Source organism: Larus michahellis, chromosome 3 (assembly GCF_964199755.1).
Source record: "Larus michahellis chromosome 3, bLarMic1.1, whole genome shotgun sequence".
NCBI classification, from domain to species: domain Eukaryota; kingdom Metazoa; phylum Chordata; class Aves; order Charadriiformes; family Laridae; genus Larus; species Larus michahellis.
Window position 1 is genome coordinate 41,656,019 of NC_133898.1, and position 13,989 is coordinate 41,670,007.

Below are 13,989 nucleotides of genomic sequence, written 5' to 3' on the forward strand. Positions count from 1 at the left end.
GAGTGTAGCTCTCAGAGAAAGAAATTAAAAAAAAAAAAACCAAAACAGAAAAAGACTGCAAGCCTAAAGATTCAATATTTCTATAGCCTTAGCTATAGCTTTAAAATCATCATTAACGAAATAATCACAAATTAGTTACAAAAGAGAAAGAAAAAACAGATTTTCCACTAACATTTTGCATTTCAAGTGACAAACGCTAAAGAGAACTACTTCATGAAAGTCAACTGCAATGAACTGAAGGAATTTATTGTAGCGGAATATTAGGAGGTTATTTGTTTGGGGGCTTCTTCCACCTCTGCTTAGATAAGTTTCATCAGGAACCTGACTCCCAAATCATGGAATGTATTTGCAGAGGAGAGATCCAGCCTGAACTGGGCTAATAACTGCGTTAAAGTGTATTGGGGTAATCAGACAGTCTAAAAGGAGAGGATAGGAAACATATTTAAAAGGTAATACAGAAGGAAAACTGCCTTTTAGAGTTTGAGGGATGTGCATTACACACCTGCACGTCACTGCATCTCTAACAGAATGGGATCAAGCTTCTGATCACATAGTATAAGCCATCTTTAGTGCTCTGACTGATTAGTTATACTGACATCACCTAGGGAACTAAACTAATGGTTAGACAGGAGTTAGAAGACTAAAACAGAAACAAAATGATGAATAGGAAACCAATTAAAGGGAAGACATCTCTCATTGTGCTGCTCAGGAAATACCTGGCTGAAGAAGAGAGTTCTACAAGAGTACTAGAAATATGTTCATTAATTGTTCTTATGGAACATGAAATGTCAATGAGGTAATGTCAATACGGAAAACAATCCTTCTACACAAGATAACAGGCAGGCTTAGGGGGATAAAATAATAATAGTGAGGTGAAATGTAATACTGGAAACCTATAAAGTCGTGCAGCCTATAGGGAATAAAGAATAATTTATGCTACAAGCTGAGAGTTCAGGCACAGGATATTGGTTGATCTCAGAATGATACTGACGTGATATGACTTTATAAAAAGCTGAATGTGTTCCTGAACATCTCGGGCTAATAAAACTTTATTTTTACCACAAATACTTAGCTTTTTAATGTGAGGACAGTAACTGAAATACCACATAAAATTCTGAAATAATTTCAACTGAAGTAAGTACAGCAGAAGGCTAGGACAATAATCATGGAAAAGCTCTTTGTCCTCAACCAACGACATTATTAAAATAGCCTCCTGCTGGGAACAAATACTCACTTGAGGACAAACATGCACTGAATTCTTATAGCAGTGAATCCAGCCCACACAATAAGACCATGCAGTTTTCTTTCCCATGTGCAACCCATGACCGCAAAAGCAGCAGGAAAGTCAGTTACCAACACATCCACATTTCCAGTCACAGTATTCACTAGACCTCGCGATACTGGCAAAAGCTATTGCTTATAGACTTTGACCCCTCTAAACACTGTAGTTCTAGCAAATACTTCATTTGGTAGTTTGCAACAATTTTAACACATTATATATGCTGACCTGGATATGGGAATTTCAAAGTAGTGTATTCATTTGGATCAATTTAATAAGATGCTGTTGGAAAAAAACAAGTAGAAAGGGAAAGACCAGTTGACGATGAATTGGTCTTCCAAAAACCATTTGTGAATTATTAACGAGCAAACAAATATTAGCACCAAGGTTTTCAAGCCTCGTCACCGTTGCCTATAAACTCCCTCTTTTCCCCGCCTTTCTTCACCCACTCACAAGCAGTTTCATAAACTCAAGATGATAATAAAACAAATACTGGAGTTTCAGAAGAGCACAATGCTGCTTAAGGAGAATGGAATATAGGGGATGAGACAATACTCTCTGAAGAAGAAAGTCTTGTCGTAAGAAGAGATGATTACCAAGATATGGTGGGGCTCTACACAGCACACTGCACACAAACCATCTGGTGTTCTAAAACTTTTCCACTAAGTATCTGATTCTCAACACTAACATCAACTCTTATTTTAAAAGGCTTTCAGACTGCTGTAACACCAAGTCATTGGCAGCTAAAGGAATGAAAGCTACGTACGAAAATTAGCATGTAGCAGCAGTTGATACATCAACATGACCTACTGTAGCCCAGGGCTCACCCTGCAAACAAGGCAACAACAAAATTCTGTCCCAGTATATGCAATGTTAGCAATCTTTGCATTTCTGAGGATTCACTCCACAGTCACTGACTTCAGATAAACGCAATCTGTCCTTCTCAGGTACGGTATTTCAGAGGCAATGTATCTCAAAAGGAATCACAACTCTTTGGCCTAAATTCAAACCATCAGATGCATGATTTATTCCTGATTTCAGAGTGTTCACATCCCCACCTTGCATGAGCCTATGAATATTTGAAATGTTACAAAATATTGCTTGAAAATCAAACTGAAAAGTAAACAAAACTCAGTTCCATGAATTGCATGCTTAGATCTAAAAAATGTCTTCTGTTTGAACTTCTAATAGCTTGGCTGTAATTCCAACTAAGTCATTTTAAAAAAAGACTTCTCAATTTCCTTCTTCTAGCATATATATATGGCACGTAAAAAAAACTCTAAGCTCTTAAACTGAGTGATTCATTTTTCTCCAATTTAATATTTTCCATATGGACACACTGATAATTGTACTGTAAAGACCAAAAATCATCAGAAACTTTTGAAAATGCATTCTAGAGATGCACAGCCTGTTGAAATACTTTGAATTAGAGGATTGAAAACTAAAAGATAAAAAAATAACTGCCAGAGAATATCAATAGATACTTGACAAGAATTACGTCAGTATTTCAACTTAATCTTAGGCTGGTGTCCATTTTTTTTGGAAAATTTGTAGTGTGGCTACACAAAGCTATCTACATACCTTTACCATCATTATTTTCTTGACGCTGAGGCTAGATCATATCAGGAGAACTGTTTCACAGTACCTTTATAATTAAGCACTCCTCAGCCGTCCTCTCGGTGTGGATTGCTACTGCTGGTTAATCTTCAGGGGTGGGGATCTGGGGAGGCAAATTTATGAAGGAGAAAACTAGGTTACTTATCAGTAACTGGAATTCTCTGAATATATTGCCTCCACAGATCCACACTAACCCTCCCTCCTTTTGTCAGAATTAACTCACGATTCACAAAAGCTGGATAAAAATGAAGGGACTGGGCACTGCGATGCTAGAAAACCCTGTTTAAAAAAAATAATCTCATGAGTCCATTGAGGCAAATGACCCGCTTGGATACTTGCTCTAAACAACTCTAGGATTCACATACAACACGACTTCATGAAAATGGATTTGCAGCAGTGGTATCTCAAAGGTGGAATAACTGAAAAATGATCAAGCTTCCATAAACCTTCTAGCAGCACATTGTTTTGGTTTTTTTTCATAAGTCAAGTGAAAGTCTTATCTGCTTCTATTGCATTAGATATATTGTAAACATTACTAAAACCAATACATTGTTGTAATCTTCAGAGATCCCTGCCAAAGACTTCTAGTGAAAAGACAGATAATGTTTATTTGGCATGAGCGGTTCGTGATCATTTCACCCTCTTCAGGGAGCACCTCCACCATCTTCCACATGTGTACTTAGAGTTAATATTTCTATTCTACTTAGAATATGTAGCATTACATTTTTAAGAAACATGTTTCATGCCCAATTTTCTGTGGCTGTATTTCACCAACTGAGGTCTAATGTATAATAGCTATTCCCTTTTGTATCACTGCAAAAGGATAATAAAACATCCTTTTTCTGCCAGGTCTACAAAATTATTTAAAAAAAATCAAGATGTGCTCTCATTGCACTAAGGGAGACTACCTGGACTGTCTTTGTTTTTATAATTCTTTTCCCCATCCAATTTGTGGCTAAATCAAGGTAACAATGGGAGATAATTATTACTAAAATAGAAAAGTGTTACCTGATTTATATTTTACTTTACTATTTCCAGGAATTTTACATTGTCCGAAGAGTACATTTTGCATTATTAGTGTGTGCGATTATTTGTCCCACCTCAGTTTCATATCAAAATAAACATAAAACACGTTTGTTTAAATGGACAAAATTAAAACTGAAGGAATTTTGAAGTGTTAATAACACATCTCTGAGCATGTAACTATTTACATGCATAAAGGAATGAAATGTTCAAATTTTGCCTAGGAAGAGTTAGGAAAACCCATCCCAAATGCTAACTCTTGAATGTTAACACACAGAAAAAAGCAGCTGAGATGTATTCTCCCATTGTAGTTCCTGCAGCGTTTTTCTTTCCCATCGTCACTCCATACGCTTTTTCAGAGCCTTAACCACTCCTATTTATAGACAGCCCATAGATGCATCTACCTAACTTTTCCCAAACCTTCCAATCCTGCCTTTGAACGCCTACACAACTAAACCAAGTCCCACTCTGCCAAACCCAAATTCCATGTCGGCATTCCACTCCACTTCATCAGCTATAAAGGGAGGTGGTCTGACTCGCCAGAATGTTGAAGTCCACACTGCGTATGTCTTCTAGTATAGAGTGAATGACAGTACCTCCTTTTAACTCCATGGTAGAATACATTTTCTTCTCATTTAAGGAAGAGATATCAACACTCTTCCAAAAATATTTCTGTATCTCTATAGAGTGTGTTTGGGGGAAAGGGGTGGTTTTATGTCCAGAGAACTGTGCAAACACATAATATGCCAAGATTTTTAATTTTCAAATAGTGACTTCATGGTTTGCTTTCACAGGCAAAAGAGACTACAACACGAAGTGGCTGATGATGCACTACGATGGGCAGGGAAAACGACTCTTCTCAGCCTTCTACAACTGCATCTCCCCATAATCAGTCTGGAATTAAAGAAATTGCATGACAGTTACATCTTGTAACTGCAAAGGTAAGCCTTCTAAATGAAGCAAATGATTTTTAAATTTGATAGCAATGCTCTGATGTCACTCAAGATTTGAAAGGTTAAAAAATACTAAAGCCATACATGCTCACAGTTATACCCCGAACAGTACTTCACATTCAGTTCATTTGGGGTAAAAAGCTATAGACTAAGTTGCAGGAGAGATTTTAAAGGCTTTTTCTTTTTCATGGATATAATACAGGGAATAGACAAGGCCAGATAAATAGAATCAAATACAGGCCCTCACTGCAGATTCTCACCAAAGAATGATTTAGTGTCCAGCAGCAGCAACCAGATTTTAAGTCCTGTATTACTGCAATCACCACAGGCATTATTTCAGTGTGCCCGTTAGTCGCCTTTGGAGCAACAGGAGTCCTGCCTCACAAAGAGCCGATCACTGGTCTTGTTTCATTCCCCCAAGTTCTCCCTACAAAAGCAAAGGCCTCGACATTCAAAACACAATAGGAATTGCTGCACCCTACGAGTAACCATTTTTTGCTTATTTACTTTTTGCTATTTGTTTCTTGTTCTTGTATCATCTTATATCATCTTACTTCCCCCCACACCCCACCCCCTGCCGTTAATCCGTTAATGCATTTAATGATTTTCCTACTGTTTTCAGTTTTGTTGGTATTTTGCAGCAGTTCTTCCTATATCCTGGATTATACTTTTTTGCTTTTATCCTTTTGTAGTACTATTTCAGTTTCTATATGCTCCCGGTCCATATAATCCTTCTTTCTCCCTCATCATTTGTGGTTCCATCTCTACTCACTGGAACCTTTTTCCCATATCTATCTGTGCTCACCCTTTGCTCAGTGGCAGGTTTTTTCCTCTCTTCTCTTACAACTGTGGTCTGCCTCTGCTTTTTTAATTTTATTTTACTTTACAGCATGTTTGTTTTCACTGCATGTTGTTACAGCATGTTTTTGCGTTCACTGCAAAAACAGGAAGAAGGATAAAGGACAAAGTAAACTTACTGCTATTAAAATCATATTCTAAAAATGTTATGAATTGCTTCTTTCTTCCTTCTCATTCTGTAGTTAGCTTGAAACTAAATTACAATAAAGCCCCAAACAAGTTTCATGATATCATGCTTAGAAAATTATTTCTAATAAACCTACTGTAGTGATTTCTGGCTACAGGAATGTAAATGAAGGTAATAATGAGGAACAATTTACAGCTTTACTCGATGTCCTTGGCTGAAACAGACTGAAGTATAATTAATCTTCAGCAGAGAGATTAGATAAATTAGCAAGAAAGGAAACTTTATGAGAAAGAGATTAGTAGACTTAAGATACGATGACTTCAAATGGTAATGGGGGGTCTGTGGGCCTCCTTCACTGAGGCACTTTAAATCTGACTCAGTCGAGCAGCTTAGACCAGCAAGAAACAAGTGGCTGCACTATAAAGATAGTGATGTTCCCAAAAATCCACAAGTCTACACGGCCTAAAGATAATAGACATTTTCATGTTCTTAGACAGCCAAGATGCAACTAAGTCGGTTTTGCACGTGAAAGTACATAGGATCTCAAAACACAGAGAACTAGCACAGTATGTTTTCAGCATATTTTACCTAAAACTCCTTTTTTTTCGGTGCTCACACACTCAGTTGTCCAGAGCCTTGCAAGCAAGAGAGATTACTTGACAGAAAAATTCTATTTCTGTCATTTTGACTGATAACCACCAAGTGATGAAGACTTCCAAGCTGTTATTTTTCTTCACTTCTTTAGAAAATAAAGGCTCCCCCCTTTCTGAATGACTGAGGAGATTTTAAGCAATCTACAATTCAAGTTATTTAACTGAAAAAAAGATGACAGATAAATGATACTATTAAGTTTGCTCCAGACAGTTTGCTACTGCAAAATGAAAATAATTTTAAGCAAATCTGGCAAGTGAAAAATTCCCTTGAATAGATAGGTTCTTAAGCACTATTTAATCAGAAACACTCCAAGCAAGAACAGAGATTTCCTGGGATGTGGTATGTGTATGCGTGCAATCTGGTAACTTAGGACAAAAGAAATGATCCTTTGGAGTGTTGAGTCTCCTGTGCACCAAACTGGAGGAAAGGACTGCATGCATAGGCAGAGATGATGAAATTTGCCGAGTCCATCCATCTTCTTGTTTGTGTCAAACTCCCCAATCAATTTAACATCAATAAAAAAAAAGAAGGAAAATCAAATTACAAGGTTAAAAGCAGAACTTAACATTTCTAATTTTGTTCTTTGGAAGAACTAAGCAAGGCACGTATGCGACAGCTTGGATGCAATCTACAGAAAGTTGTCCTTGCCACTAATACAATTTGTAATCAAAGGTATTATTTCTGTATTACCATAATGATATTACTGTTTGCCAAATATTTACTTATTATTAAGATGTCCTGTCCTTTACCTTATGGAAATAAAAAAACCACAGTTCCCCAGAAAAAAAAAAAAAACAACGTTTAAAAGGTCAGGACAAACCCTCTTACTCCTTAAGCAGAATACCAATCCAATCCTAAAACTCTTTAGTTTGTAGCAACTAAGAGTTTTATTTTGACCATTTCTACTGGGGACACAGTAGAAGTTGGTTTCTAAACCAATGAAGAAATATGGGTTTAGAAAGTGGCTGAGAACGGGCGGACTGAAATCAAAAGAAGAGGAACAGAGTAATACTTTAGTTGTAAAAGCCTCAGAGGCTACAACGAAGCTGCAGAACTACAATAAAATTACAACGAGAGTTTAAACCCACTCCTAGGCTGGGCTGTTGGCCAGAGTGGTGCATCCTGCAGCTGAGATTAGTACTCCACAGGTGTCTTTTATTGGGCAATTCCAACAACCAACCTGACCTTGCTTTATATTTCATCTGTAAACATTGAATTCTTAAGGAAACACACAGAAAATACATTTTTGCTGCTTCACTGGTACACACAAAGTTCTTGCAAGGCACAGTGATTTTCCTTGGGGAAGAAATAGATGTTAAAGCCTGCATAAATCCTAATTAAAGTATTTTTTATATATCTAATATAAATGTAAGAATATGTTACAGAAATAGAGTTATATATGGATATGTTTGTATATATACAAACACACCCCATGCCCCCTCCCCTCCCCCCACGGCATAGAATTTTCAAACATTTATCCTCAAACCCTAAGTTTTGAGGGGAAAAAAAGCTAAATTTAAAATAGGATGTCTAGCAATAGGAGTTTTTGAAGTTCAGATTCTCTCAAACTCTTTACATACACAGAGGAAAATGAAATGTGGAAGACTTATCAGACTTCTCAAAGTCTGAATAAACATTAAGTCCCAAATTACTACCTCTTCTACCTAGCTGTTAATTTTTACCTGAAGTCAGACATTTTATGTTTGCCCCCAAACACATTTTAAGCAAGCAAACAAGCAGTGTGAGAAATCAGGAACCTATTCTTTAAAGATGAACAACTATAAAGCACATGCATATGAACACAACATATAATCAACATTATGAATGGAAAAACCAGCATACTAGCATTTTCACATACAGCTGGATATAAAAGGTACGAGCCACTGTATTTTCGCATACTCACTAGTTTTGCACTGACAAATGCGGCAACCATTTTGGTCCAGTTTGAAGCTGTAGATACAGTCTTTTTCAGTCAAAGTGCAGTTCACCAAGATCTCACAGGTGGGTGGACCTATTGTGATGTATGTTGGTTCTGAAGGTAGAGAAAAAAAAATACATTTGAGATTACTTCAGTATTTTAACTAAGTTCACAAAAAGGCATATAGAATGCAATAGTGAAGGGAATAATTTTTAATTAATTTTGCTTCTGATTAATGAATATTCTTGGTACTTCTAGAACAATTCAAGACAGACTTTGTTTTGAAGTGATGTACGCCCATCACAAACAGTATTAAGCTGCATAAAATTTTTAAAATATTGAAACACGAAAAAAATACTGCATTTTTTTTGTTCACTATGAAATCAGCTTTCCAGCATATGCAGTTTAAAACCTACTGTGAATACTTATTTTGCCCACTTTCCTCCAGAAGTATTTCATCAAAACTTCATGCAGATTTTTTAACTTTAGAAACCAAACAGAGCTTTCTCCAAAGCTCAGTTGATTGACAGTACCAAGCTGCAAATCAAAGCATGTGACTCAGTAGATCAAATCATTCTCTGTGTGAATAAGACCACTTCTGACGAAATTTAAAGCATAAAAGACTCTGAATACCAAAAGGAAATGTAAGATAGACTGTGTGTGAAAGACCTCTGGAAACCATTTAACATGTCTATTCATCGAAAACATTACTTCCTACGGTGTATGGGGGGGGTGGGGGGGGTGGCTGACACACGAGAAGGCTGTTGGCCATACAGAGAGACCTAGACAGGTTGGAGATTTGGGCAGAGAGGAACCTTATGAAATTCAACAAGGGCAAGTGTAGGGTGCTGCACCTGGGGAGGAATAACCCCATGCACCAGTACAGGTTGGGGGCTGACCTGCTGGAGAGCAGCTCAGCTGAAAGAGACCTGGGAGTCCTGGTGGACAACAGGATGCCCATGAGCCAGCAATGTGCCCTTGGGGCCAAGGCGGTCAATGGCATCCTGGGGTGCACCAAGAAGAGTGTGGCCAGCAGGTCGACGGAGGTCATCCTCCCCCTCTACTCTGCCTTGGTGAGGCCGCATCTGGAGTACTGTGTCCAGTTCCGGGCTCCCCGGATCAAGAAGGACAGGGAACTGCTGGAGAGGGTGCAGCAGAGAGCTACCAAGATGATCAGGGGACTCGAACACCTCTCTTATGAAAAAAGACTGAGCGATTTGGGTCTCTTCAGTTTGGAAAAAAGAAGGCTGAGGGGGGATCTTATCAACACTTATAAATACTTAAAGGGTGGGTGTCAGGAGGATGGGGCCAGGCTCTTTTCAGTGGTGCCCGGGGACAGGACAAGAGGTAAAGGGCACAAACTTGAGCATAGGAAGTTCCACCTAAACATGAGGAGGAACTTCTTTCCTTTGAGGGTGGCAGAGCCCTGGAACAGGCTGCCCAGAGAGGTGGTGGAGTCTCCAACTCTGGAGACATTCAAAACCCGCCTGGACGCGTTCCTGTGCAACCTGCTGTAGGTGACCCTGCTCTGGCAGGGGGATTGGACTAGATGATCTCCAGAGGTCCCTTCCAACCCTATGATTCTATACTTTGTAGTACCAGATCATGCTTTTTGAGGATGTTATTGACAATTATTAGGTATTTATGAAGAGTATAAGACTTACTTTTGGGAACCATGTTGGAGTATGAAATTTGTTTTAATGCATATGGTAGACAGAAATATTAACCTGTTTTAGTATACAAAGTTGTTAGAATAAAACAATATCCAAAGACTTAGGAAAATAACAAGGAACTTCAACACTGCCATCACAAAACAGGAAACAGAAGGAATGAAACACCTGCCTTTTCCTGAATGATTTTTGCTCTTTGAGACTAGTTTGGTCTATCTTGTGTTTTTCATAGAACTCAAGCACTTAAGAACCAACAGATTTTTAGTTATGAGTGCTATTAACACTATACTAAGGATTCAGGAAACACAAATTGCATGACTTTTAAAGAACTGTGAGCTTTCTTTTCACTGTTTCAACTGTTTGAGTTTATCCTGTTTCTCCATCTCAAGAAATGAAGACTTAAAGGAAATCATATATTTTAAAAAAATTCAATATATGTATTGATAAATTGTGAAAATATGGAGAAACGGTATACTACCCATCAGGGCACTAAACCATAATATATTTTACACAGTATGCACGTTTTAATGGACTGGAAGTGGCCATATCTTGCCATATCTCATCCTCAAACCAAGTACATTGAAAGGCAGATTTTGCCATCCTTACTTAAAGGCAGCTAGTCTTTACTCTTAGACTGTGGGCAAAATACTACACAACATTGATTAAGTTGTTAGAAGTATTCACTGTTAACCTAAACAAAAATTTTTGTGCCTATTGGCTCCATGTCCAGCAGGCAGCTTTTGCACCCATGCCTTCCAGTTGAGTGAAAATTATCCTATTACGAGAATGAGCTTTTCTGCTTTCATTGTCTTTCACAGTTTTCAGCTTTCATAGCTTCTCCCCAGCCCTACTCTTCCCTTCCCAACAGCTTATACAGTGGATGAACATTTCTAATCCTTTTTAAATTAGGTCAGCTAAGTACAGAGTTTGGAGGGAAAAAACGCATTAAATGCACTACAGTGAAGTTAGAAGACTTCAAACTTAACTCAGAGGTCACGGTTCAGATTCCTCACTTTGCTGAAAGTGTCAGAGTAACGTTCAAATTCTGTTGCTTATGTAATTTTTGTAGGAAAAGCAGCTATACAACTTTGTAAGTATATAAACCACCACCACCAGCTTTGTTCAAATACAAGCTGTAAACATGTATAATGGCATCCATGTTTCTGCAGACCACTCAAATCCCTTCTAACTTAAATTTAAGCTCTTTCAGATTTTTTTCTAAGAGTTTAATATAGTGTATTATGTTGAAGGTCAAAGGAGAGATTTTATAAATTTCTGTGAATTCTTCATTTCACAGCTCTGAATTTGCACACGTAGCATGGAAGAGTTACCATCATGATCAATGTATTTTAGAATCCATGGATTCCCAAACTAGACTCCTTTCAATCTCAGTGAACTCTTCCTATTTGTTTTCAAGTTCATTCAGTAAGCTACCTGGCTAAATCATACTCATGTCTAATATTTAACATTTGCAACTTCAACAAACCATTAGTTTAAGAATCAAGAACATACCAATAATATGATATATTCCAGAAACACCATTAATCCTGTCTGTTTAGGACTCAGAATATATAAACTAGTTTTACAAACAAACTGATTTTTAGCATCTGGAGCCTATTCCGAAAACCTCCTTTCCTACCTCACTCCATTCTCTAACCAAAATACCCTAAGCATGCAAAAAACCAGAATAGAAGAGTTACCCTGAAGGTACATTCAGGTTACTGGTCAGCCAGCCCAAATCCTACACTCATGCTTACACTTATACCCTACACTCATGCTTATAATGCCACAGTAATGCTTGTACTCAGTGGTAGTTAAAACCGCTAGAAATCATATGAATCTTTAATGCTACCCAAAGCAAAGTTCAGAGACAGTAACATGAGCTGGAGAACTGAAGAGGACTGTAGCTTTACCATCTGACTGCAGCACAGTTAGGTAAAATACATAGTTAAGAAACCCACAAAAACTCACTGAAAGCTGAAACGCAGGTTAGTATTCATCAATCCATTTAGGCATAAACTAAACCTAGAGAGAAACAGGATTATGTTACACCCCCCCATCACTGAAGTTCACCCCTCAACATAATTTCTTTTTAATTGCAGGTATAATTTGATATGTAGAAAAAAAAAACAGTGAATATTGGTTATGTATTTTTCATGGTGCCCTTTCATACCTATACTTCTGTGTTTTGATGCTCTTGTGTCTTGGACACACCGACACAACAATTTTTTTTCCCCATTGATACATCTAGTAATGTGGTATTTCTTACAAGGGACAAAATTAAACTGTCATTATATTAATTTGAAAGGTTTTTGTTAGTCCTCTATTCATTGTGTTTTATTACTCTGTTACCTCCCGCTTTTGTGTCTGCTCTCAGCATCCTCAGTGTTTCCAGACAAGCTTACAAATCTGTTTTTTCTCCCTCCTGTCCCTAAAGGTAAGCCCTGAGATACAGTAATTTTATATGCATGCCTGCTTCTCAATGAGCTGCAAGTAGAGGACAAAAGAAATAATTTCATTCCCTACCCCCACATGTGCAAAAATGCAGCCAGAAAAAAAAAAATAAAAAAAAATAAATCAGCCCTTTTCACTTCGCTAGACAAGACTCAACAAATAAAGACAGCTCTGCTCTGCCAGGCTTCTGGCTATTTGAATGTGTGATTCTGTGAATAGGCAAGCAGTAGCTAAGCTTGAAAAAGCATGTACCACCGCATGATCTGAGCTAGGCTTTCACCGCTGCTCTTGGTAGAAATGGCAGAAGAAAGATCCAGTGCACAAATGCACAGACAATGGGTGGGAAAAACGAGTGCTGTTTCTGCCTGTGTGCTTTACCAACAATAAAGCTATACCATAAAAAGAAAGAGAGAAAAAAAAAAAGAGAGAGAAGAGGACTGAAGAGAGTCTGGATGAAAACAACGGATTTTTTAACAGAGCACAGATTTTGCTGATGTCAAGTGCTTCTATATAAGGTTAAATGCAGGTTTCTACTAGAACATTTCGCTTCCATGTACTCTCTCTGAGCCTGGTGCTTTCTATGCTGAATTTCAGTGCAGATGATTACTAATTTGCCTGCTGATTAATTGTTGAATTAAGTTTGTTTTTTTCATACTGCCATATACTTAAGAACATCTTCAAAAATTTTGAAATCCACAGTGGGTATATTTTAGCCACTGATGGTCTGTCAGTCCGACTGGTCCACTGAAAAATGCTATGGTATGTGACCAAAACCCTGAATCTCGTTCATTCCAGCTTGAAATCAACTGCACGTTTATGGGGAAAGAAGGGAAGATGGTGACATTCAAGCAATGCCTGTTGCTGGCTTTGTCCTTACAGAACCTCCATTGGCAGTACCAATAACAACAACTGGATGTCACAAAAAAAAAAAAAGTTGTCAAGGTGGAATAAGATCATATTTTCACTGGCATTTTTCTACCCAGGATACTTTTGTAATATGAACAAAACTTTCCACTTCTCCTATGAGTGATGTGACAAAGCTTGTATTACAAAGAGCAGACATTTTCTTCTGTTAAAAAGGTGAAATACTATAGGTATATAAACATACACACACACACACACACAAGAACACAGGATGGTCAGTCTGGTCTAGTACTGTGCCTCATATACAGATCTTGTTATACTTGGATGAGTATTGAGGTCTTAAGATAATGCTCAGCTGAAGTATTCAGAAAAGGAGAGAAACTGATGCACCCAAGTTTCACTGAGACCAGGGGAAAAAGAGTTTCTTAGGATTAGAATTTTTTAATACATGCTATTTAATCAATTGAAGTTATCCCCACAAAGAGAAAGAAAACTAAAATTCACCATTGATTGTTGAAGCCCTGGAAAACAAAACAAATCAAAACAAACAAAAAAAAAATCTGAGTCAATTT

The 13,989-nt window shown here is 37.6% G+C and overlaps 1 protein-coding gene across 1 annotated transcript in view; it reads right to left on the bottom strand.

The window, feature by feature from the left end:
* The window catches only part of CRIM1 (cysteine rich transmembrane BMP regulator 1), a 192,598-nt gene that overhangs the window by 33,845 nt on the left and 144,764 nt on the right, over positions 1-13,989 (bottom strand). Inside the window, exon 8 of the mRNA XM_074579919.1 lies at positions 8,415-8,543. Coding sequence (XP_074436020.1) covers positions 8,415-8,543 — 129 coding nt within the window. The remainder of the gene's footprint in view (positions 1-8,414; positions 8,544-13,989) is intronic.